Raw genomic sequence first — 27,306 nt, 5'->3', positions numbered from 1 at the left:
CTGATTTCTGAGGAATCATTTCCTTCTCTCCTTTCCTTTTGCCCTATTAGGTAGGCTTATCCAGGAGTCTCAGTTATGCATTACCAATACAGACAAGAGAGGGTGCAAATGCAAGAAAGGGGCCGGGCAGCTGCTTGCAAGGAAGTGAAAGGTAAATCCAGAGGTGGGTGCACCTTCTGGAAACCCGCAGTGTTCAACGTCCTGCTGGGACAGCAGTCTGTGAAGGGTGAGCTGTGGCCTGCCCAGGCCAGGAGGCAATGATAAAGAGAAAGAAGGATGGTTTCATAGTGCTTACTCGAAGAACAACCTGCTTTTGTTTGGGTGAGAAATAGCTGGGGGGGGGGGGGGGTTCTGATTTCCTTGTAGTTGAGTATTTTATGTACTGAAAGAATACTTATCGTTTGCTTGTACTTAGTTTCAAGCAACGTGGGACATAGAAGGCCAATAAGACACAGTGGTCCCTGCTATAAAGGGACCACAAAGAGAAGGAAACAGAGGCCTCTATGCAACTGATTCTAATCTAATCCATAGATCTCAAAGTGGGCAGCAAGAGCATCCTTTGCAGTATGGAAAGAAATTATGAGGACTCTTATTTATACTTAGTTCCTATAAAAATAAAGAAATTATGCTTTAAATAGTTAATGTTTCAAATGACACTGGTGCCCTCACAGGATGCTATGTCTTGTGGCCATGTGTCACGAATCATTCCCTGGAAAGGGTGTCCATGAAGGAGGAACCGACAATGTGCTCACCGGCCATATTATCTACGTTTGCTCCACTGATCCTCACAACTGGGCTTAAGACACAACAGCAAAGAAATGGCAAAGTGAAGATGATATCAGTGATGAAAACTCATTTAAAAAATAAGGAAGTGGCAGAGCTGACATACCGCTCCTGGTACAAGCCCTTAGGTCAAGCCCATTGCCAGGTAAGAAAACCATGACAACTTCAAGTCTGACAAGATGTTAGCCAAAATAAAATTAAAACTTATAGAAAAGTGTATTTGAAATATTGATTAACATTTTATGTCATTAATGCAACCCCTTATATTAAATGCATTGTACCTTGAGATACTGGCTTAAATAAAAATATAGTTTATGAATGAATAAATATAGAGCTATTAGGAATGTATGCTCAACTTTTTTTTAACTGGTAGAGGTGTGCAATGAAAAAGCTTGATGACAATTGCTTTTTGTAATCAATGAAAAGCCAGCTGTATAAAGAAACCTTTGGGAGAGGAGAACATAGATAGTTCATTGTTCCTGGCAATCAGGGGGACATATCACAGACAGTTAATGTGCATCATGAAGAATGAATGAAATGTCACCAAATAAAGAAGGAGTGGGTATTATTCCAGGTTGATGGAACAGTATGAGCAGTGACTTAGAGGCTCAGAGAGCATATCCTAAAAAAGATCAGTGGGCAGGCCCAAGTCTCCTGAAATATACTGTATCTGGCGGAAGGGTGGCAGGCAACACTGGGAAGGCAGATCACATCCAGATTTGAAGGGCCTGAATTCTATGCTAAGATTTTGGACATATATGATAAGCTATAGGAAGTCAACAGAAGCAAGTGTAATGATCCAATTAGTAATTTAGATATCTCTACTGGCCAGAAGGAGAAATAAATGATTATATAGATACTGGTTTTTAAAATATCTATCCATTTGAAACTGATAACAAATTATAAAGACTAGGTATACTAGAATTTAGCTATTAATTAAAATTATTAAATTAGCCCTTTTAAAAGTCATAACTGTACTGAAATGTAATTGTGTCCTGGAGCTGGGAGGCCTGCCGATTAAGCAAGTTTTAGGAAACAATATAAAGGTATACTTTGCTTAAGCTAATAGAAAAATATAGCCTGTTAAGCACAAGATATATAGCTCTGTGTTTTTGCTTGTTTTTGCCCTTAAGATAGTATAACTGACTCACAATACCAAGATATTCTGCAGAACTATGTGAGCAAGAAAGACTGTCACCAGAAAGGAACCAGGACCAGGCTGAAGTGGGTCTGTCACGGCACAGTCTGGAATGTATGGGTTCTTGACTTCATGCAGGAAACATTTCATGACACCAGTCCAGGTGATTTTGAGAGTACTTTCATTAAAGCTAGAGACAATGAAGTAAAGGAAGGGCTTAAAATAGAAGAGGCAAGGTCATAGCAACACGAGTGAGTCTGAGCAGAGCTGCCTTGGCCTTTTGGAAAGAAAGTCCCAGAGGCAGAAGTGAGACAGCTGGGCTGCAAAGACTCAGGAAACAAATTACAGAGGCAACAGGAGGGCCCTTGGAGACAGGCTCGAGGGTTAGCCTGGGATGAGCAGCCCCTGCCCGCTGCTCCCCTGATTGCAAGTTCCCTTTATAGCTTAGGAGAAAAAAAGCATAGACACCCACCTAAGCAAAGAAGGGAGGGGAAGGCCCCGGTCATGCTCAAGAGAGAGCAAGCACTGGTCCTTTCTCTTAAGGTTTTTTTTATCTGTGTTCTAAAGGCAGGAATTTTAGGGAAAGTCTCAGGGGAGGATCTCAATAGAATACTCATCAGTTTTCCAGGTATGTCCTTTAATATGCTCATTCATCAAAATGAACATATACAAGGGTCCTGGTCATTCTCTGGTCAGTTTCACCTTGAAAGAATGTCACCGAAGAGGGACCAGGACTGAGGAGGGTCTGTCCCAGCATGGTCTGGAATGTGTAAACTATTTGCTCCTAAGTGTCCTTGGTTAGGGAAGATGAGATCTTGCAATTTATTATCTGGCTGTAAATTGCTATCTGTTTCAGTTTCCCCATTCCATCTGACAAGGAATTTTCCTAGCTTCTTACTAACCTGCCCAAGACCACCTGGTCACAACCACAAAGACTCCAGGCAGGGTGCTACCAAGAGCTAAATAAATCAGATGAAGAAAATCACTGAAGCTTGCACAAGCACTGCCCAATCAACATAGCCCATGAGCCTAAACTCCTTAAATTGTGATTGCTCTTTTTTTTTTTTTTTTTTTTTTTTTGCCTTTAAAACTACCTGATTGTAATCCACTGGGGGATTCGGGGTGTTATGGGTTTTAAGCATTAGCTTCCTGTTCTCCTTGCTTGGTACCTTGCAATAAAGTGAACCCAATTCCTCCACTGTAATTCTCAGTGTTCAGGGTTTGGCTCTGCTGTGGGTAGGACAGATGAAATCTCTTTTATTTTGGTTACATATTGTTGAGAAAATTGGAGCACTATGTTAGCACCAAGACCAAAAAAAAATGCCACTCGATATGTAGGAGATACTGAAAAATGAATCCTTTTTTACATTTACATTTTAATTTTTTAAATATATTTTTTGTTGTTGATATTATTACAGATATCTCCCATTCCCCCTCCCTCGCCTTTACCTCTCTCCTTCCAGCTCCTATCCACCTCCTAATTTTTATTTTTAATTGTGGTAAAATACACATAAAATTTTTTTCTCAAGCATACAGTTTGGTGGCATCAAATACATTCACATTGTTGTGCAACCATCACCATCATCCATCTCCAGAATTCTTTTCATCTTGCAAAATTGAAATTCTGTACCATTAAACACTAACTTCCCATTCTTCCTCCCCCCAGCCCTTGTCAACCACCATTCATTCTGTCTCTATGAATTTGACTACTCCAGTTACCTTATGTACATGAAATTATACAGTATTTGTTTTTTCATAACTGGCTTATTTCACTTACTATAATATCTTCAAGACACATCCATGTTGTAGCAGGTGTCAGAATTTCAATTCTTTTAAGGCTGACTAATATTCCATTTAATGTATTGTTAAAGAAAAAACCACACGCCAAAAATGGTGTCACTTGTGTGAAAGCACATGATACCAAACCTAGATTTAATACCTGATCTAACTGTTATAGATGAGAAAGACTTGTCCACCTGGAGCCAGAAGAGCCAAACATTAAACACTGAGAATTTCAGAGGAGAAAGATTGGCTATCTATATATATAAAAGCCAAGCAACCAGAACAACTGGAACAACTAGAATGACTGGTCACTATGATGCTCACTGCAACTGGTCAACCAGCCTTATGGGGGCAGACCTGGCCAGCCAACCTCCCGCAGCCCCTCCCCTCGGCCAGCCCTGCCCCCGATCAGCCCCACCACCCTGATCAGGGGTGGGGCCGGAGGCCAACCTCCCATGGCCCCTGCCTCTGGCTGGCTGGCCAGCCCGATCAGCCCTGATTGGGGCAGGCTGGCCGGACCCCACCCGTAAACAAATTTGTGCACTCTAGTCTATATATATAAAAGCCTAAGCTACCACTTGACTATTCCACCAGTAGCGATGACACGCACTGACCACCGGGGGCAGATGCTCTAGGCACAGACATAAAAACATGGAAAAGACTGATGAATCTCAGAGAGAAGGGGAGAAGGGGAGGGTGGGAAGAGAGTAACCAAAGATCTTATATGCATACTCGAGGCCCGGTTCACTAATTTATGCACCGGTGGGGTCTCTTGGCCTGGCCTGTGGGGATCGGGCCAAATCTGTGCACCGGGCCTCCAACATCCCCCGAGGGGTCCCGGATTGCAAGAGGGTGCAGGCCATGTAGAGGGACCCCTCCAGTGCACAAATCTGTGCACCGGGCCTCTAGTTTTATTATAAACTAGAGGCCCGGTGCACAAAAATTTGTGCACTGGGCAGGGGGGGGGTCCCTCAGCCTGGCCTGCGCCCATTTGCAGTCCAGGACCCCTTGGGGGATTTCCACCTGTTGACTTAGGCCCACTCCCTGGGGGATCAGGCCTAAGCTTGCAGTCAGACATCCTTCTGGCAGCCAGGGAGCCCTCGGGGGATGTCCAACTAAAGGCTTAGGCCCAAGGGATCAGGTCTAAACCGTTAGTTGGACATTCTTAGTGCTGCTACAGAGGTGGGAGAGGCTCCTGCCACCACCTCTGTGCTGGCCAGCCATGAGCCAGCTTCTGGCTGAGTGGCACTCCCCATATGGAAGTGCACTGACCACCAGGGGGCAGCTCCTGGATTGAGCATCTGCCCCCTGGTGGCCAGTGCGCATCATAGCAACTGGCCATTCTGCCATTCAGTCAATATGCATATTAGTCTTTTATTATTATTACTAGAGGCCTGTTGCACGAAAGGATTCATGCAATAGGCTTTCCCTTCCCCTGGCTGCTGGCACTGGTTTTCCTCCAGCACCCAGGACCCAGGCCTTCGCTCCAGCCAGAGCCGCCTTCAAGCCTTCACTGCTCTGGTCAGAGCCGCCTTCAAGCCTTTGCTGCCCCGCCCCAGCCACTCCGGGTCAGGTCGCACACGGGACGCCCGCCACCCCGAGTTGCAGATAGCAGGCCCAGATGGTGGCAGAGCAGGCGGGATAGCGCTGTCCCACCCTGCCTGCAGTATGCAAATTAGCCGCCATCTTTGTTGGTGGTTAATTTGCATATCGCTCTGATTAGCCAATGGGAGGTGTAGCGAAGGTATGGTCAATTACCATGTTTGTCTATTATTAGATAGGATGGCACTACCCAGAGAACTGGAGAAAGGGAAGCTAATGCTCAAAAGCCCAAACTCCCCAATCCAGGGTTCAGGCTGGGTTTTTAAGGGTATGGGGGAACAGGTATGGGGAAGGGCTGGTGGGGCAAGTTTTAATTGGAGGACCTTGGAGCTTGGCCATTGATGGTAAAAGGGTGTCAACACCAGAACTTCCTGGACCAGGGACCCTTTGCTTCTGAAAGGGCTCCAGTGTTCAAGTTCTGGTTATATCCCCATCCTTTGTTTCTAGGTGCAGCTTAAGGTCAAAGTTCTCTCTTCTGCCTATGCTTTGGCTGCACAACTTGCAATTTTGGTCTGTTGTCTCCAAAAAGCAACTCAGTATCTGATTAAACCGGATAGGACCATTTTGAACTGGTTCTGCAGTAATAATTACTGTTTCAACCTCCCTCGGAAACATAATCTTAATCAACCAGTCTGGAATTTTCATAAGTCAACACCAATGTTGTAGTCCTTCTTATGGGTCCTCTCCATTCCCCGTACATACAAAAGGCAGTCTTCATGATAAAAACAACAACAACAACAACAAAAACAAAACAAAACAACAACAACAAAAACCCTTTTCCATTCCTTTCTCCCCCAAAAGAAGGTATCCTGCTCTAAATATAAGCCTTTATTTTCTTTTGTTAATAGCTCCCTTGCCTCACCTTTCTTCTTATAAAAACCTCTCATTTTTGTATAACCCCTTAGAGCACCATTCTAGTTGCTAGATGGGATGCTACCCGATTCATGAATTGCTTAATAAAGCCAATTAGATCTTCAAATTTACTCAGTTGAATTTTGTTCTTTATGAATATACTAGAGGCCCAATGTGCGAAATTCGTGCAAGGGTAGACCTTCCTTCCCCCGCCTGCTGGCACCAGTTTCCCTCCGGCCGACAGCAGGCACCCAAGACCCTGGCTTCCCTCGCAGCCCCGGCTTCGTCCAGAAAGTCGTCCAGAAGGACATCCAGTCTAAGTAGCATATTATGCTTTTATTATTATAGACACACTTTTTTTTAAATCGACTCATGGGTTAATGTACACTTAGGATTATTTTCACCTTTTGGCTATTGTGAATAATATTGTTATGAACATCAGTGTACAAATATTTCTTTGAAACTCTGCTTTAAATTATTTTGGAGTATAAATGAGAAACTAAGTATTTTGATGTTTCCTTTCTAGGGGTTATTTGGAAAGAGATAGTGAGTTCTTTCGGAAGTTCTCTTAATGCATTGTTTCCTTGAAAAATGTATGAATATGTGGTGGCCATTCAAAAGTAGGCTGGGTGCCGGTGTGGCTCAGAGGTTGAGTGTTGACCTATGAACCAGGAGGTCTAGGTTTGATTCCCTGTCAGGGCACATGTCCGGGTTTAGGGCTTAGTCCCCAGTAGGGGACATGCAGGAGGCAGTGTATCAATGATGCTCTCTCATCACTGATGTTTCCCTCTAAAATCAATAAAAAATAAAAATAAATTTTAAAAAGTAGGCTGGGCATGCCAACTCAAGAATTCCTGTTCAGAAGCTGACCTGTTTCTGCTTTGAAAACATAATTATTACCCACTAGACATCTAAATCTAAGAGGCAAACACTATTACTATATGAATCTGTGTGTATCTATCTGAATATACGTTTTAATTTTATTTAAATGCCAAACGAAGGTCTAGGGCAGATTTAGAAGAGAAATGGAGAGCTGCTGAGACCTTCAAGAGTAGCGGTTGCTGGTGAAACAACCTGAACTGTGGAGGGGCAATCCTGCCAGCACATTACTCCTGCAGCAATCTGCTGCTGGAACTGAAAATGGCTCCCCCAGCATAGCTTCCTGTGTACACTCATTCATTTCAGAAGGGATTTATTTGTAAGCGTGTTGATTTCAGGGACTGCACTTTGCAAAGGAACCCTGTCAATTGTAGTATTTTATGTAATGTTTCATTTAAGAATACTTTCTACTCTTCTGTTTGTTTTCTATACAACCTGGCCCTGTATCATAAAATGCCATTTACCCAGGATTTACAGAGGCAAGCATTCTCTGGCTTGACCTCCCCCAGCCTAAGGAGCTCACAAATCACTGAGTGTGGGGGCGGAGAGGCCGCTTATAGAAGGGAAACGGTGCCCAGGAAAGCCAGGGCTCAACTCCCTCTGCACAAAGAAGGCAAAACTCTTCCGTGAAAGCTCGGCAATCCCAGTCTGGATTCAGGCCATTTAAAACCAAATTCGAAAGCCGGCAAAGTGAAAACTGCCTGTCTTACTGAGGAACAAAAGTAAATGTGCCCGCACTGAACTGCTTTCTTGGAATTTTCTTGGCTCATTCTAGTCTCTTGTTACCTGGACCACTGGTCCCCACTGAGCCCCTAGACTGCAGGAGGACAGGGGTCTGAGGTTCCCACCAAGGCAGCTGGCTTCTCATGTGGGCAAGGGAAAGCAAGGGATGAAAGGGGAAAGAGTGGGATACAAACAGGAGAATGACAAAGCTGAGCAAGCACAAGGCTCTGTGCATCCCAGGAACCGACCCCCTCCCCTCCCCTCCCAGTCATATTATAAGGCTGAGAACTCCCTAGTCCCAATCCTCTGACCATTTGACTCCTTTTCTTAAATGTTAGGATTGGTAGCTTTCCAATCTTTCTAGCTGGAGAGCACTGAGAAGAGTAATATAGGAAATAATGATGGGTTCCCAGTCTCTTGCAATTCCTCATTCATTGGCTAAGTGTCCGTTGCCTAGGAAACTGCCTGCATCTTGAAACTGCAGGGTTGGCTGTTAGGCTAGGGGACTGTGAGTTGTGTATTAAGTGGTGAATGTCGGCGGGCAGTGGGAAAATCTGAAAGCTCGATGTTTTATAATTTCAATAAGTGTGTAAAAAGATATACCTTGCTTTAAGAAAACAATGCTTTACATTATGCTAAGTGAAATAAGCCAGTCAGAGAAAGATAAATACCACATGATCTCACTCATTTGTGGATTATAGAAAACAACATAGACTGATGAAAAGGGACAGACCCAAAGACTGAGAAACAGCGATCAGGCTATCAATCCCCAGAAGGAAAGTAGGGGAGGGCGGGGGTAAGGGGAAGAGATCAACCGAAGGACTTGTATACATGTATATAAGCCAAACCAATGGACATGGACAACAGGGGGATGGGAGCATGAGTTTGTGTGTGGGGGGGAGGTTGGGGGTTAATGGGGGGGATGAGGACACATTTGTAATACCTTAACTAATAATAAAAAAAAAAGAAAGAAAACAATGCTTTAAAATTTTACTACGAAATCAGCCATGTCTTGCCTCCTTTTTATCAAACTTCTTCAAGTAATTAAAACAAAGACTTTATGTGTAATAAAGAAATGCAAAATTACTTGAGAATCTGCCATTGAATGCACTCTGAAAATTGTGAGAGCTTAGGGGATATCTTACTTCAGCCACACCATATGCGTAAACAAATGTTGAAGTTTATTTTACACTGAGTTATTTCTACAACTGTCTCAGGAAGGGAAAATTCAGGAATGTTAGTTAGCACATCATTAAAACTGACCCTGTGTAAGTGATGATGAGCTATATGGTCCTGACACCTTCATATCTGATATACACTGACCTAGAAGAGGGAAATTGTGTGTGATAAACACAAAAAGAAATGCAGGGGGACCCAGTTGAGAACTAATCTTTTTTTTTTTTTTTTCCTTTAAAAACCCCTTCTGACACAAAATCAGTTCCTTGTGGGGGGAAAAAAAAAGTGTGCAGCATAATAATTCCAAATTTGGGGAGGAGCATAGGCCAGTTAGTGAGAATGCCAGATCTTAAGGGGAAGGGGGAGGGGGGTGCTAAGAGCGGGGAAGGGGGGGGGTGGTGGGACATTTGTAATAGGGTCAACAATAAACATTTTCAAAAGGTGGGAGTGGGTGGGGCACGAGCAAAACATCGGAAAGAAAAGCAGATCTTAAACCAAAAGTGTGGAGTCCCCGGGTTTTCAGAGGGATAAATTCCAGCCTCACCTCATCCCAATTCCTTTCCCCGGGAGGAAAGGGTGGGTCCTTTTATCCACATAATCCCGGGCACTCCTCGATCCAGCTCTGACACAGAATTTGAGAAAATAAACCCTTAGGCGGGCTCCAGTTACCCGCAGAGCGGACTCCCCCGCCCCCTCTCCACGCTGCGCTGCGGGCCAGGGCCGCCCCCAGGCGCGGCAGCAGGCACTCAGCTAGTAGCCAGGGTGCGGCTCTCGCTGGCTTCCTCCCCGCGCGGCTAGGTCCCACCCGGGCGCCCACCCCAGGACTGGGTGCTGACACCAGCCACGGCCCTTTCGGTCTGGACGTGGTCAGCTTCCCGAGGGCTGGGCGCACGGAAGTGATTCCTGCCTGAGCCCAGTCATAACTTGCTGTGTGACCTTGAGAATCGTTCGCCCGCTACATTCCCGTGTCTGCAGGAGCGGGATTGGGAACTCGGGGTCAGGTCCCAGATCCTGGGAACCCCTCAAGTGTAGCACGTGGTCGGACCCTCCGCTCGTGCACCTCACGCCCGACGGCACCCTAACCCAGATCCCGGCAGCAATGTCTGGGGAACTCTGCTGGGGCTTCAGTCTGGGTGAAATAGGGGCGGCCGGGCTTCTGTTCTGTTTCTCTTTGTGCCTGGAATGGAGCTGCAAGTCCCCCTCCCACCCGCCGCGGGAGAGGGAGCGCTGACAGCTTGCTGATGGTTCTGGGAGGGTCTCACTCGACAGCTGCCCGCTCCGCTCCGCTCCGCCGCGGGAACCCGAGTTCTTCTCCTGTTCTCCCCGGACATGAAAAGGGAGTCATGTCACCTCGCAAACGATCCACTCGGGTCGGGAGGAGTTGAGAGCGCTTCACCCGTGGAATTTCAGGGGCCAGGATCCAGGTCTGCAGTGTATATAGTGAACGTTTTCGCCACCCTTTGGCACACTCAGGTCCAGTTTCTCTCCTCTCTCCCTTCCCCTCCCCCTCCCGCTCCCCTCCCTTCTCTCCTCTCTTTTCCTTCCCTTTCCCTTCCCTTTCTTCTCTCTATATCTCCCTCCTCCTCCTCCTCCTTCTCGTCCTCCTCCTCCCCCTCCTCCTCCTCCTCCCTAAGACACACACACAAGAAAAGTGACAAAGAGATCAGCTCCTTCTTGGACTACTTGGAAAGTGGGTTTGAAGGAGGGTGGGTGCTCCGAGTCTGCGCACACACTTCCTGTGCGCGTTGGGTCTCCGGGGAGGGGGGGGGGGGCTCTCCCTCCCAGTGCCGCAGTTTTTAGGCGTGTCCGTCACTTCCATCGGGAGCTCGAAGATTGGGGACCTCGTGGCCACCTTGGGGTCCGGAGCCTGATGGAAGATGAGAATGTTAGCGATGAGGTGTAGATGACCAGCCTTGCAACCCATGCCCACACTGAACAATAAATGAACCGAACCCAGATCCGGGGAGCGCCTGGTGGGTGATTTTTAGATACTCATGTGGGGGCATCCACGCCCTTATGAGCCCTTTGTTCTGCCTTAGCCCCGCCCCTGGACCCCACCCTGGTTCTGACCGCTGGCCAGTCCAGACTGCGCAGCCAGCCCACCCAGCCCACCCACTCCCGAGGAACAAAAGCCACCCCGCGGGTGGAGGAGCCTTTGCTACTAGCGGAGGAGCTGTGGACTCTTGGAGAGGGTCCGGCAGGGCTGGAGAGGCATAGAGGGTCGCAGCTCTGGATGCTGCAGCCAGTGAGAGGCCGCGAGAGGACCTTGTCAGAGACAAAGAGAACGGGCGGATGCTGGGGGCGGGGCGAAGGGCATCCTGGGGCTCCAGGGCCTCGGGTGTCCAGGGTCACGGCTCTTCAGACCCCAACACCCTGGATCACATACGACGTCCTCTTGCGGCCGCCTGTCCTTTCCCAAGGCTCCGAGCGACCAGGGCTCAGCTAGACAGTCGTTGACCTCTAGGGTGGGGAAAGGGGCAATGGTCTTACAGGGGAGGGGGGAGGGGGGAGGGGTGGTTTATGAAATTCTGGCCCCTGGCGGAGGAGGCGACCCAACCTGCGCTGGCAGCACAGCCTTCGCCACCTCAACCGTACCACCTGCCAGCACCCCGGAGTGTAGGGCACTCCTTCCCGGCGCACCTGCGGGCCTCTCCACCTGCTCCAATCCCCTTGCGTCCCCTCCTCCCCCATCCAGTGCCAGCTCTGCCCCCAGTCCCGGCCTGCCGCACTCGGCGCCCTCGGTTCCTTCACCCACCCCCAATTCTCAGAACCCAGCTATCTCCTCCCCACCCCCAGCCCTACACAATGCGCAGGCCCCCACCCTACTCCGCGGAGCCCCCGTTCCTCGCCCGGTCTGCAAACCTGTGCTGATTGGCTACGGGCCCATGGTCCAGCCCCCCGGACAGTCCCTGAGGCTTGGAGCATTACGTCAGCGGGGCCTGGAGAGTGCGAGCGCGAAGGGGACTGGGGGACTCGGGCTGGGGGCGCGGCCTGCGCGGGCCGCCCCACCCTTCTCGCATAAAAGGCCTAGCCCGCTGGGCCGGCGCTCTCCGCCGGTCGGTTCCCCTGCGCTCTCCTTGTGACCCCGCAGTGGGTGTGTAAGGGAGGACCAACAGACGGACCAGACGCCGACCGGGCCAGAAGAAGCTAGCGAGCACCATGCGTGAGATCGTGCACATCCAGGCGGGCCAATGCGGCAACCAGATCGGCGCCAAGGTGGCTGGGCTGGGAGGGGGCGAACACCCGGGCCTAAAGCTCTTTGGGGCTCCCGGGCGCCGACCGCATCCCGAGCAGGCCCAGGGCTCTCCCAGCACAGACCTTCCCGGGTGCTTTGTGCAGCGGAGTGGGGCGTGGACTTTCGTGAGGGGGGCGGGGAACCTCTCTTTCATTTTTCTGTAACTCGTTTAGAATCCTGGACACTCCGCTTTCTCCTTGCTCTTCATTTAGCCAGGAACTCGGACCTTGAAAAGGCGCCGGGCTGTCTGGGAGACTGTGCGAGCGGGTTTGCGGGAGGCACCGGGACGCAGGGAGAATTGATTTTACTCGCTGGAATCCCAGTCGAGCTGCGGGGGGAGGGGAGGAGAGCAATTGTCTTGAGGTCTCAGGACGTGCTTTGAATCGAAAACCATCCTCCTTCGTGTCCCTCCGGTCGCCGTTTCCCCGCCCACCCCCTGCGCGCCGGCTGCAGTCCCTGCGCGCCCGCCTCCCTCTGGCGCCGGCAGGCAGCTGTGACCCTGAGCGCGGAAGGTGCAGGCGGTGCGGTTGCTGGCCCCTCCCCTCCCCCCAAAGACCCCTCTACTCGTCGGGGAAACGCCCAATTTCAACATTTTGCCCTTACACAATACAATCCTGCGGCTGTGGGGGCCACCCAGTCCTAGAGCCCCTGAAAGGTTGGGTTGTCAGAACTGAGTCGGGGGTACTATTCGTTGTAAGTCTTGGCCACTCTGAGGGTTGGGCGTGGATAAGTGCAACCTTTTACTGTGCCTCAGTTTTGGGAGGTCATCAGCGATGAGCATGGGATCGACCCCACTGGCAGTTACCATGGAGACAGCGATTTGCAGCTGGAGAGAATCAACGTGTACTACAATGAAGCCACTGGTAATTGCATTACTTCCCCCACCTCTAGCTCTTTACCCCCTCTTTTTCCAGGGGCTTGACCCTGGGAGTTTGGCTCTAAGGGAAGGTGGCCTAAAGGATTTTGAATTCACACTCTTTGTGGTATTTCAGTGAGCTTCCCGGTTCATTCAATGAACCGGTTGAGAATTGGGTGGGTCTTGTGCCTGCCTTTGTTTGGGGGCCATCAGCAGTGCCTGCAAAAAGGAAACTGGTACCGAGCCCTTCTCTTCAGAGCTCTCTGTGGGCAGGTCTAAGTCCAGCTCTTCCTCCCCGCAGGTAACAAGTACGTACCTCGGGCCATCCTGGTGGACCTGGAGCCGGGCACGATGGACTCCGTCAGGTCTGGACCATTCGGCCAGATCTTCAGGCCAGACAACTTCGTGTTTGGTGAGTAAGTGGTAGGGCTGATGGCAGGGGAGGCTCATTTTACACCAGACAGCTCAGCACTGAGGGGCGTGACTGCCTAGGGGAAAGTATGAAGAACATCCAGTTGTGTGCTGATTCAATCTTAGTTTAAGCTAAAATGAATTTGCCCTCCAATAGCCAGGTATTCCTAGCTTTCCTTATTTATAATTACATCCATGACCAAATATTTTAATGTCTGCACATTTTAGTGATAACCTAAATTAGTCTTATCTGAACACTGACTCATTGATTAAGGGGTTTAAGGTAAATTTAAATCCAATCCTCAGTGACTTGTGAAATGTCTTTCTCTCTGGCAGGCCAGAGCGGGGCCGGGAACAACTGGGCAAAGGGCCACTACACGGAGGGCGCCGAACTGGTAGACTCAGTCCTGGACGTGGTGAGGAAGGAGTCAGAAAGCTGTGACTGTCTGCAGGGCTTCCAGCTGACCCACTCGCTGGGGGGTGGCACCGGGTCGGGGATGGGCACGCTGCTCATCAGCAAGATCCGGGAGGAGTACCCAGACCGCATCATGAACACCTTCAGCGTGATGCCCTCGCCCAAGGTGTCGGACACGGTGGTGGAGCCCTACAACGCCACGCTGTCCGTGCACCAGCTGGTGGAGAACACAGATGAGACCTACTGCATCGACAACGAGGCCCTGTACGACATCTGCTTCCGCACCCTGAAACTGACCACGCCCACGTACGGGGACCTCAACCACCTGGTGTCCGCCACCATGAGCGGGGTCACCACCTGCCTGCGCTTCCCCGGCCAGCTGAACGCGGACCTGCGCAAGCTGGCCGTGAACATGGTGCCCTTCCCCCGCCTGCACTTCTTCATGCCCGGCTTCGCGCCGCTGACCAGCCGGGGCAGCCAGCAGTACCGCGCCCTGACGGTGCCCGAGCTCACCCAGCAGATGTTCGACTCCAAGAACATGATGGCCGCGTGCGACCCGCGCCACGGCCGCTACCTGACGGTGGCCGCGATCTTCCGGGGCCGCATGTCCATGAAGGAGGTGGACGAGCAGATGCTCAACGTGCAGAACAAGAACAGCAGCTACTTCGTGGAGTGGATCCCCAACAACGTGAAGACGGCCGTGTGCGACATCCCGCCGCGGGGCCTCAAGATGTCGGCCACCTTCATCGGCAACAGCACGGCCATCCAGGAGCTGTTCAAGCGCATCTCGGAGCAGTTCACGGCCATGTTCCGGCGCAAGGCCTTCCTGCACTGGTACACGGGCGAGGGCATGGACGAGATGGAGTTCACCGAGGCCGAGAGCAACATGAACGACCTGGTGTCCGAGTACCAGCAGTACCAGGATGCCACGGCTGATGAGCAGGGCGAGTTTGAGGAGGAGGAGGGGGAGGACGAGGCTTAAGTTTGCAGTTTAATTCAGGTTGGGGAGAGTTGAAAAGGAAAGCAAGGGGGTGGGAGGGTTCCTGGGGAAGTATCTTTGCAGTTGAAGGAAAGAAGCATGGTCTGCTCTAGGTGTGTGCGCTGACTCTGGTGCTCTTCACTGTTGCCTGTTCTTTTGTTTGTTTTCTTTTTGTAACATGACAACATCAATGTAACATTTGAGATATTTCTGAACTATCTGTAATGGCTAAAATCACATAAACGTTTGTGTCCTAATAGCCCTCTTTTCTGTCTCCTCTTTATTGAGTTCTTTATTATCAACTTAAATGTAACTTTAAGAACACATTATATTAAACTAGTGGTCCGATGCACAAAAATTCGTGCAAGAATAGGCCTTCCTTCCCCTGGCTGCTTCCCTCTGGCACCTGCACCTGTGCTTCCCTCCTCCCGGCTGGGTCAGGAAGGATGTTCAGAATGACATCTGGTCTAATTAGCATATTACCCTTTTATTATTATAGATTCTTCCTTTAGGAAAGGGAAAGGATAGGTAAAAGTTCAAATGAATTTAGTCTTTCAGTGGTAAATTGAACCAATCATAGTCGAACCCAGCTTAAGATGGGACATCAATCCAAGTGTTAGAATGCCTTTAAATAATGATTGAATTCATTGAAAGGATGCCTCCCTGAAAGCACACTAAATGTGGGTATTTTCATGTAGAAATCCTACTATACCTCTATTTCCTTTCAAACACATCACAAAATTATAAAGGATAGAAAGTGCAAAGCAAATCTCTTCCTTCTGTGTCTTGTGGAATAGTTTCTTCCCTGGAGGGCAACCATTCTTAGCATTGTTATCTTTCTTGCATCTTTGCAGAAATAGTCCATATACTTCAAACCTATGTAGATTCCCTCACTCCCCCCCCCTTTTTTGTCACACACATTATGACATTAACACACTGTTCTGCTGCCTCTTTTTTTTTTTTTTTTTTTTTTTTTTACTAAATAGAATATCTTTAAAACACAGAGACCTCTCCTTTAAATGGATGCATAGTATCCATTATGTAGTTGTACCATATTTTATTTAACCAATTTCTATCAATGGACATGTAGATTGTTTATACTTATTTCTTATAGTGCCACAATGAATAATTTTGTGCGTATAAGATGGTGTATATGAGAATAGCTGTCTTATAAATTTTGCCAAGTAGATTTTTTGTCAAAAGGTAGGTGATGCTATGCCTTTTTAGGTTGCTGAAATCACCTGTATTTAGGAATAGCCATGGATTTATAAATAGTTAATACACTAAAATTCTCAAGCAACTTTTCTTCCAAGCAATCGTGTTTATACTCCATAGCAAACTATTTGTATTTAAGTTAACAACATTTGAATTCATATGAAAGTGAATTCTGCATCAATGGAGAATTTTACTTTAAATAGGCAAGCCATAATCTTTACGGTTTATTGCATTCTTATCATGCAGATCTGGGGTTTGGGATTTCAACCACTAATGAAGCAGTGGGATTTCAACAAGTGACTTTCAGTTAAGATCATCTGCTTCCACGGGAGAAATTATGCTTTGTCACCTGGTGCCAGTGCACTGCCTTAATCTGGGTTAGTCAGTGTCTCGTTTAGGAAAAGAAGTGGAGTGTAAGTTACAAACTTACAAAATTTACTTATGTACCCCAAAAGGAAGAAAGAAAACTAGGTTTATGCTTTTTTCTAATTTCTAGATAAATTCAAAATTAGAAAAAAATATACTACTTTAAATCTTACCCTGTATTTCATTCTACATGGTTTTTCTACTTCTGCCTAAGTGTTAAAAAAAGACAAGATGAATGGTAGATAGGGATTTCCATGTTAGAAACTGATGTATATTTGAAAACAGTTCCAAAGAAAAGTGAGTAATATCATTCATAAATAGTATGAAAAGTTAATTCTACCAAGTGGCTCCCATCAATGAAAAAGAGCAGCAGTTCACTTTACATGTGTACATCACAACAACTAGGCCGAGGGCCAAGCAGGTCAGGAGCTGTGGCTTCTGCTTGTGTTCCACATTTAACAGTGAACTGGCAGGAGCCAGTGTAAAGCTTCCAACCGCCTAATTGAAGGGTGACATTGGTTTTAAATGTCCTGAAGACATGGGTCAGCTGCCAGGGCCCCTGGATCTATCCTTGGCCGTGCATTCCCACAACCTGTCAGACACATGACCAGTCACTTTGGAGAAGAGAGGGACTGCTGCCAGTGCCTGGGCGCACTGTAAGCATGGTGCTTCTCTTTCCCACCTTGTGAGAAGGGGATAGCAGGCAGCAGCAGGCCAGCCGGCTAGCCTGCCAGTGTACGCACGACCGCACATGGCTAGTGCTCAGGCATGACCTGAAGAGGGTGCCACACTATTCAGCCAAGCAGATGCTCTGGAGCAAAGCTTGAAAACACACTTGTATCATATCAATATGCATGTGAAATACACTCTCAGGAAAATAGTTCAAAAGCAGGAAAATGTACAGACTAGCCTGGATTAAGAGATGCCTTTTCTGTTAGCTTCCTTTGTTACGTTACCATTGTGTGACGGGATTTGTGGGTGGTGGTTTTGTGTTTTTTCAACACTCTGCAAAGGAGCTGTTTGATCTCTTCCTGGTGTGCCATCAGGAGGATAGTCACTTCTGAGCACAGTACCCAACTTACAAGACGCACTGGGATGTGATGTGATGCAGGATACAGAAGAGGACTGGGGGAGGGAGTTGGAGTCATGCTGAGGTCATCCCAAAAGTCTGAGAAGGAATGGGTGCCCTAATGTGCTCCAAATTTGCCCACACCTCTACCATCAGCCAGAGAAGATCTAAGACTAACAGTGTGCCAGATTAATAGAAACTTGAAGTAAAAATAACTCTAAGAAATCATCTAATTTGACTGCCGTATTTTATCATAAGGAGGCTGAGGGACAGAGACAGTCTTCTAAGATCAGAGAACTCTTTCTGCACAAAGAAGACCTTGGACCCCATGCTCTTTTCTCCACAGCTGCATGTCTCAGGTCCTATTTTATACAAGGCCGCATGAGGATTATGAAGTTGGGCGAAAGAAATTTTCTGGTTTCAAGGAAAAACCCAAAGTTGTCCTTGGTTAGTCCACAGCTCAACCTCCCTGTATGGGTTGAACACAGATGAATGCCAAGCCTTTGTCTCTGTTGAGGTCACTGACAGAATTTCCTGGTTGTAAAACAACACTCACACCGTGTCCCAGTGCAACCGGGGCAAGAAGAATATTGTCAGCGGGTAGTTATTATGAAAGTGAGTAGGAAATTAATGGAAATTCTTTGGAGTCTAACCTTGTACACACCCCCATTTTAGTTAAGATGTAATTTGAATACTAGACAAGGTTAGTTGATAAGTATTATAATGCCAATTTTTCCCCAATGTGTAAGATAATCAGCTTGAGGTCATGCTTTTAAAAATGTGCCTCAGAGTTGAGCCACTCACTTGAAAACAGACACACTTGTACCTTTTCTTAGAGGCTTCCCCCCAGTCCCCCTACTCCTCATGTTTTTCTTAAGGCACCCTTGTCAACGCCTACCCGGACAGCACTTGTCTTGGTGCTGTCCACTTCAATCAAAATGCTTCAAATCACTTCTTTTAAAACAGAGATATAATTCAGGTGCCATATAATTCACCACCTAAAAGCGTACAGGTCTGTGGGTTTTAGTATATTCACAGATTGTGCAACCGTCACCACTATGTAATTCCAGAGCACATCACCCAAAAAGAAACCCCATACCCATGAGCAGCTCCTCACCATCCCCCTCTCCTTCCCGCCCCTGGCAACCACTACTCCTTCTGTCTCTATAGATTTGCCTATTTGGGACATTTCACATAAATGAAATAATATAATATGTGGTCTTTTGCATCTGCCTTTTTATACTTAGCATAGTTTTTTTCAAGGTTCATCCATATTACAGCATGTCTCAGTCTTCATGCCTTTTTATGGATAGATGGTAATCTATTGTATGCATACACCACATTTTTTAATTTAATTTTTTATTGTTGACACTATTGCAGATGTCCCCCATTTCCCCCACCTTTGCCCACCTCTACCAAGCCCCCACCCCACCTCCCTTGGCTTTCCCCACACTACTGTCTGTGTCCATGGGCTATGCATAGACCACATTTTGTTTATTCATCAATTAATGGGCATTTAGTTTTTTCCCGCTTTTTAGATATTAAGAATAATGCCTGCTATGAACATCCAATTGTAAGTCTTTTCATGTATGTATGTATGTATGTATGTATGTATGTATACTTTTATTTCTACTGGATACATACCTCAGAGTAGAATTGCTGTGTCAGGTGGTAATTCTATGTTCATAATCAGTTTGACTTCTACCTAAGGATGTACATGCTTTCACATTTGCCCAGAAGGCCAAGGTAGAATAGAGATCAGGCAAGCCTTGGGGATTTTGTACTTGTGCACTCATACAGTCTTAAAATTGGAGAGATTTAGAAATGGAGGAGTGATCTAACAGGATCCCATGGGTTTACAAAAGAGGAAACTCAGGCTCATTGCTTAATTAGTAATGTTCCCAGGTCACCAAATCAGCTTGGGCTGATGCAGGGCTGCTGGCAACGAAGACTTTGAGTTATCCTCTTCCCTCTCTCTCACTTAAAAAAGTCTAGAGACACGCAGTCCAGGCTGTGTAGGTCCACATACTGTCTTTCTGTTTTAAGGGTCATTTCCATTGGCTTTCACCCTCGAGTTCTCCTATGGCTGCTGCAGCTGTGCTCATGATATTTGGGTTCTAGGCAAGAAGGGGGAAGGGAGCACAAAAAGCCACCTTCCAGCTGTGTAAGCCACTTTAAAGATCTATGTCAGGAGTTCCCCCAATCACTTCTGCTTGCATTCCATTGGCTACTTTTTCTGGCAGGGAAGGCTGAGCAAAGTAGTCTTTTAGATGGGTCCATTGTTGCCCTGCCAATTTAGAGGTTCTGTTAGGAAGGAAGGTTTCTTCTCTAATTAGAGAGTGGCTAAGGAATGGCATTAACCCTGATCTCCAAGCTCCTTTTCCAGTGCTCTCTGCAGACAGGTCTGCAAAGTATTTCATGCCGGGACTCCTCATTTTCTAAAGTGGAGGACTGAAGACTTAATGAAGGAAGGTTCCTTCTTTTCTCATTTATTGTCTATCTTTTTAAAATTTATTTTTCAATTACAATTGACATATAATATTATATTAATTTCAAGGGTGCAGCATACCTATTTGACATTTCTATATAATCAGAAAGAAGATCTCTTGGTCCAAATTTCTGAATCAAAATATTAACTCTTTTTACTTTTAGGCCTTTCCAACTTTTAGTAAGCTGGTGACAACACATACCCATGACTTCTAGGGGAATTCCTTTCAATGACCTAGAGTGAAATGTCCATTTTAGGTTGTGCTGCTCATGAACATTCACCGGCTAAAGCAATGGGATTTGTTTTCATGAGCATGCTCACTGTGGCCTGCAAACCTGGTCACTGTGGAGAAAGAACCAAGATGAGCTTGATGAATTAGGTGGGAGGAGAGGGCACCAGCATGAGCAGCTGTGGGACCACCTGAGTCACACAGAAGAAATTGTGGGACACACCTGCCCAGGAAGAAATTGGTAGACATCTGAATATAATGCAAGTCAAAGGACCAGACGGCCAGACAATGAAAATCTGAGGAACACTCACCTCCAGAGGTAGCTGAGAATCTCAGAGATCAGCTGAGAGGGACAAGCCTTTAGAAGTTAAGACAGGAAGACTCAAGCATGAAGTAGGTCAGATCATTTCAAGATAATGCTCTGAAGCCCTAACCGGTTTGGCTCAGTGGATAGAGCGTCGGCCTGTGGACTCAAGGGTCCCAGGTTCAATTCCGGTCAAGGGCATGTACCTTGGTTGTGGGCACATCCCCAGTGGGGGGTGTGCAGGAGGCAGCTGATCGGTGTTTCTCTCTCATCGATGTTTCTAACTCTCTGTCCCCCTCCCTTCCTCTCTGTAGAAAATCAATAAAATATATTAAAAAAAAAAAGATAATGCTCTGAAGAACAAACTACACATAAATGAGCCAGAATCTGTAGAAGCAATTTTTCAGCTCCTGCTTTCTCATAGATCTCTGGTTATATAGGCATGATTTTGGGTGACATTTATAGGAAAAGAGACGGGAGTCAACATTTACCAACTGCCTGCTATAAACTAGCCATTTTACCACAGAGACTACGGTGAAGAGTGGAGATATCTAAATTGTGTCATTCATTAACCTTGGGAACATTTAACAAGTTACTTCACCCTTCAAAATCCCTCTATAAAATAGGGTTCTTAATATTTTCTTGTACAGAGGATTAAAGCATATCAAGGTGATAAGACAGTGAGTTGAGAAAGTATTGGCTCACCCAGTTAAAAAGGCCAGGGGCAGATTCAGGTTCTATCATAGCTACATCAGGAGCCTCTAAATATGTTATCAGAACTTCCTCCTTTTTTGTTACTCAACTGATTCTGCATTCTTACGTTTCGGCTTCATTCTTTGGCAGGATAGCCTCTCATCGTAGCAATTTTAGGTTCATACCACTGTATTGCTAGACACCTAGAGGAAAGAAGAACCCAGACTGGCCAGACCTGTATCACCTGCTGACCCTGAATCAGTCATGGAGTCAGGGGGAAAGGGAGGCTGGTTGATTAGCCTGGAGCATCTACCCTCCTATAAGGAAGGGCCACAGGACTGGCAGTGGTGTCCTTTATGGAATTACGGTTCCTGAAAGAACTCAGGTTTAGATGAAATAATTTGACCCCCAGTCATTCAGCTTTAAGTGGAGGACCTGGATATAAACCCCAGGGGTTTTGACTCCAAAGTGTATGGCACCATGACACCGGAAAAAGTAGTTACACAGGTTGAAAAGGACATCTAGCCCAGCTGCTGAGGGCAAGGCACTGACTCAGAGACAGGCAGAGCTTCAGAGCCTCCCTCTTGCCTGCAGGCCACGTCTAATCAAGGCACTTGACCATCTGCCAACAACCCGGTACCTCTCAATATTCTCTTACTACTTTCTGCATGAATCCTCTTCTCCAACTAAAAATATTGTATTTCCCCTTCTCCCACCTTCACCATTGCCTATGCCATTCTCCCTTGCTAGAATATCTTGTTTCACTTCTCTTCCTAACATGCTTTTCAGCTCTTTAAGTCACATTAAGGTTCCACTTTTTCCCAAAAAACTTTCTTTACTCTGATGCTCCATGAGGCACATTATTTGCACAGTTGTTCTAATAAGGGCACAGTCCCAGGAGCCAGGCAACTTCAGTCCCACTCCTGGCATTTTCACTTCGATTTTGGCTATTGTTCACTGTTACTATAAACTAGAGGCCCCATGCACGATATTCGTGCAAGAGTAGGCCTTCCTTCCCCCAGCTGCCGGCACCAGCTTTCCTCTGGCACCTAGGACTCGGGCTTCCCTCACAGCCTCAGCTTTGTCCGGAAGGTTGTCTGGAAGAACGTCCAGAAGGACGTCCCATCTAATCAGCATATTATGCTTTTATTATTACAGATATTTTTATTCTGTTTTTGTCTCCACTATTGGCTTGTGTTTATGTTTTCAATGGCTACTCTAGAGTTTACAATATTAATCTTTAATTTACCATCCTCCACCTTGAAATAATGCCCTCTCACCTATGCACAGGGTGAGAGCCTTACAATGCACTTCCATCGGCCCTCTGTCTTCCATGCCCTGAAACCATATTTAACTTTCACATATTTTGAAAACCCACTATACATTGTTATTGCTTTAAACAGTTGTTATCATTTTAAGAAATTAAAAACATATTTGTCCACATATTTAGGTGGACAACTTGTTTTCTGTCAGCACAATAAAAATGTCATTTTTTGTCTCCTGACTTGTGCTGTGTAAAGTGAGAAGTCACTAGTAATTATCAACTTTGTTTCCTTGCATGTAATGTTTTATTTTCTGGTCTAGCTGCTTTTAAGGTAATCTCCTTATCACCATTTTCCAGCAGTTTTAATATGATGTGCCTCGGTATGGTTTCCTATGTGTTTATTCTACTTGGAATTACTTGAGCTTCCTGAATCTGTGGGCTTATAGTTTTCATTAGATTCATAACATTTCTACCATAATTTCTTCAAATATTTTTTGGTCCCCTGTAATGAGAAGGTATCTTCAGACTGAAGGATGGAGCAGGCAACTCCATAGAATAGAACAGAATTTAAAATGGGATAATTTACCTTTGGGAAAGTTGGGCTGGAGCAGACAGACAGCCCCTCACTTTCGCACAGTTTATTCTCCGCCAAAGACTCCCATTGCTGTGTTTTTATACTATAACTCAGGCACTACTGATTGACAAGACCAAGGGACAAAGAATGCAGTAGTGCTAGGGGCCATCCCTCCTTGTGGTCCATACTATCACCAGTTTGATATTCAGCTCGGTTGTCATTCTGGTCATTATTAACAAAAGTAGTTATGGTCACATGTTAAGGAACACAGACAATTATTAACTAAAGGGCTTTGATGTGCTTGCTGAGGACAGTGAGATTGGCCAGAAGTCACAGCATGAGAGGGCACGGAGATGAAGATGGTTTTTGTTCACACCTGTATCTATACAACAGACTACATGCACGACACTGCACTCAAAATACAAATATGAGCCCATCTGGTGTGGCTCAGTAGTTGAGCATCAACCTAAGAGCCAAGAGATCAAGGTTCGATTCCCGGTGGGAGTATATGCCTGGGTTGTGGGTCGATCCCCAATAGGGAGTGTGCAGGAGGCAGCCTCTGGATGTTTTGCTCTCATTGATGTTTCTGTTTCTCTGTCCCTTCTCCCTCTCTCTCTAAAAATCAATAAGAACATTTTTAAAAATACAAACATGAAGAAGCATACTCTAGCCTTCAAGGAGTTTCCAAGTCAGTGGGAAGACAAATATAAGCACAACAAAATGCAACAGGCTGTGGCAAATGCTGTGAAGAAGCTACGGAAACAGAAAGAAAACATCACCTAATTCTCATTAGTTTTAAACCAGGCTATTTTCATAGAGAAGCAACAGTTACTAGTATACCCCACACACAAACTAGAAGGTCTAATGGGATCCACACAACAATGAGAAGCAGGGTTCTTTAGGAGGGTGAACTGATTTAAACAATAGCATTCAAAACAGCCAAGATGTGTCATTAAAGAAAATGCAGCCAGGTAATTACTGCTGCCTCCTCCACGGCACTGGGTGCTCATCACCACCGTCAGCCTGGCCTCCTCCTTTATTGGTTTCCCTCTTTCCCGGGCAGTTTGACAGGCCTCAGGGAGGAAGACAGTACGACTGGGCTTGGTGCAGATGCTATCTCCTTCCCTTTGTGGAAGACTCACCAGATTATAGCTTTCCAATCTTCTGCTGAAAGAGGGGTCCTGCCTTGAGCATTTCTGTGTTCTTGACCTGTCCATTCAACCCAGCCCCATACCACCCATCACCTGGGGAGGCTCACTGGCTGGCTCCTGGTGATGATCATGCCCCTTTGATTGGAGGTTCTCATAAAAAGCCAGTGGGTTGGTGTGTAGGCGGGCGCAGGAAGAGGGCAGGCTACCAGCCGCCTAGTTTTTACCCAGAACCGTCTTCATGGGTAGATCTTCACTGTACATTACCAATGTGTGTGTCTTTTTAAAAATATGTTTTTATTTATTTCAGAGATGAAGGGAGAGGGAGAGAGATACAAATATCAATGATGAGAGAATCATTGACCGGCTGCTTCCTGCATGTCCCTCATTGGGGATTGAGCCTGCAACCCGGGTATGTGCCCTGACCGGGAATCAAACTGTGACCTCTTGGTTCATAGGTTGATGCTCAACCACTGAGCCATGCTGGCCGGGCCCAATGCGTGTGTCTTACTTCTATTCATAAGAAGGGGGGGTGGGGGCGGGGGGGCAGTATTTTTGTTTATTCTGTTTTTCTTTTTGTGTGTGTATTAAATTCTGTATTCAATTATGCAAAGGTTCAGTTAGACATTTTAAAAAAGACATAGAAGATGTGTTATCATTGGAACTTGCAGCATTTCCTCAGTGCATGCCGCTATGCCTTCCTCCCGAACCAGAGCTCAGAGGTAACTCACTCCCAAGGCCAGGAGAGGGGAGGGTGTGAGCTAAAGGCCTCTCTCTGTATGACCCCAGCAGTGGCCATCCAGCAGGGGGACAGCAACTGGCAAGCACAGCCCGAAGTTGTTGACTAAAAGAGGAGGAGGAAGGGAATTTAGAGCCCAGAAGAAAAGGGATTGCAGGGGTGGGCAAACTTTTTGACTCGAGGGCCACAATGGGTTCTTAAACTGGACCGGAGGGCCGGAACAAAAGCATGGATGGAGTGTTTGTGTGAACTAATATAAATTCAAAGTAAACATCATTACATGAAAGGGTACGGTCTCTTTTTTTTTTTAGTTTTATTCATTTCAAACGGGCTGGATCCGGCCCGCGGGCCGTAGTTTGCCCACGGCTGGATTAGAGCCTTCCCAGGACCGAACCCCTGCCCCTCTGGGTGCCTTGTCACCCCTATCCCAGCTTCTTAGCTCACACCCAGGCCCTGAGGCAAGTCACTAAAGTCACTACAGTTGTTTCTGGCCTCTGAGGGTCACTGACATCCCCCTCACCCCCCACAAATTCTTCATCAAGTGAGGAAATCCCTTTAGACAGTTCTGTACAATGAGGTCAGAAACTCCCTTTAAGAAAATAGAAATAGAGAAAGTCCTTTGCCCTCAAGCCACAAGAAGTGGGGAAATGTGGGTTTCTCAGGTCTCCTAGTGCCTCTCACTTCTCCCAGGTTCTTCTGATGATGCATCATGCAGCCAGTCTGTGTCTAGACCTGCTCCTTACCTGGGGGTGTGTTAAATGCAGATTCTGAGCTCCCAGGAGGCGCTGCTACTAGGAAGTAGTCAGTAGAGTTAGCTCTGGAGATCCTAGAATTAACCTTTCCCTTGCACATTAGCATATTAAAAACAAAATAAAACAAAGTTGCAATAGGGCCTGTAACACATTCCCCCACCCCCACCTTTTGCTGCAAGCCCTCTAAGCTTACTAACAAGGATATTTTTCTTTCCTTTCTTCACTGACCATTCATTTAACAGATACTTACTGAGCACCTTCCATGTAAGAGGCACTGTGTGTGAAGAAAAATCCTAGCTCATGCCTTGTACTGCAGCGGAGATAAGAAATGAAAACCTGACCCCGTTATCTCTCCTCTTACAATTCTCCGGTTTCCCCACAATATGTAGTGCAAGTGCCTTAAGACGCATTCTAACACCAGCTTAGAGTGGACTTATCCCCTCACTCACAGCTCACCAACCTCAAGACCTACCAGCTATGAGAAATCTGTCCTCACAATCTGCTGACCAGGCTGTGAGCTTGGCTCCTACTCCCCACTCCTCTTCCTGAAAACAGCCTTCCCACTGCTGTCACGGGTCACACATTGCTCACTCACCCCCTGCAAGGTGTGGCTCGACGCCACCTCTTTCCGGGCTCTCCGTACTCCCAGGTGGATTTCCTGTCCCCTCTTCATTCTGACAGTTTTACATTGAATTCTGCTTCTCTCTCTGACAAACTTAGTACTTCAACTGTAGAGAAATGTCTCAGTCACATCCCCAGCACCACATTTCCGCTGAACAGCAGCTGGGTTGAGTACCACACCTCCTGGCGGGACCTCCTGCCTGCAGGTTCCCCATCTGAGATGCCCATGACTGTGAACTGCTTCCAAGGCATCAGCTTTGGCCTCCCAGCGTCTGGGGAACCGAGACGTGTTCCAGGGCGAATGTGCATCGTCCACGGTGCGTGACATTTCACAGCCCAGCTGTCGGGACAGATCAATAAAAACCCTGCCAGGCTTTTTGTCTACTGCAACCGTGTTACACGGAGAAATGGAGCTGGCCAGGAATTTCAGATCTGCTCCCACCCTGGAAGGCTCTCCATTTTGGATATAATGAGACGAAAAGGGAAATCAAACCCTCTCATGCCCATCTCCAATCAGAGCCGGATGCTCCTGCTGAAGCACCGCCTGTGATCTCTGGAGACTCTTTTTGGAGCCCAAACAGGCACCAACCACCTCTGCAGGATGAGCACCAGACTTGAGCTGGAGGCACAAGGATTCTCCGGCCTGGGGGTGGCAGGAGGGGGAGGGAAATCCTCAAAAGGTGTTGAAGTCTGAAAACTGATTCCTAACCCCGCGCGGGGCGCCACAGCTCAGTGTTGGCAGCTGCAGAAGATAGGTAGCTTGGATCTGGTGGGTGCGGCTGGGCGGCGTCCAGACACTGCAGCACCTGCAGTACTCAGGCCAGCACTGCCCCGCAGCCCCTAAGCTGCTGCGGGGCTGCGGGCCTGCAGGCAGGTGTAGTCCCAAAGACATTTTCCTGTCTTATTAAAGAGAGTCAGCACAAATGTAACAATGAGCGTCTGAGACCATCAGCTTTGCAGAGCAAACTTGTGAGTTTCCATGAAACCATCTTTCCAAGGTCATGGCTAGAAAG

At 47.1% G+C, this 27,306-nt stretch overlaps 1 protein-coding gene across 1 annotated transcript; it reads left to right on the top strand.

The window, feature by feature from the left end:
- The first annotated feature begins 11,971 nt into the window (after positions 1-11,971).
- On the top strand, positions 11,972-15,090 carry LOC132230669 (tubulin beta-2B chain). The gene is made up of 4 exons (XM_059688476.1): positions 11,972-12,151; positions 12,925-13,033; positions 13,328-13,438; positions 13,774-15,090. The coding sequence occupies exons 1-4, from the start codon at positions 12,095-12,097 to the stop codon at positions 14,832-14,834; spliced, it is 1,338 nt and encodes a 445-aa protein (XP_059544459.1). The 5' UTR covers positions 11,972-12,094; the 3' UTR covers positions 14,835-15,090.
- The last annotated feature ends 12,216 nt before the right edge of the window (positions 15,091-27,306 follow it).

Source organism: Myotis daubentonii, chromosome 3 (assembly GCF_963259705.1).
Source record: "Myotis daubentonii chromosome 3, mMyoDau2.1, whole genome shotgun sequence".
Lineage (NCBI taxonomy): Eukaryota > Metazoa > Chordata > Mammalia > Chiroptera > Vespertilionidae > Myotis > Myotis daubentonii.
This window is presented reverse-complemented; position numbering and strand designations above follow the sequence as displayed.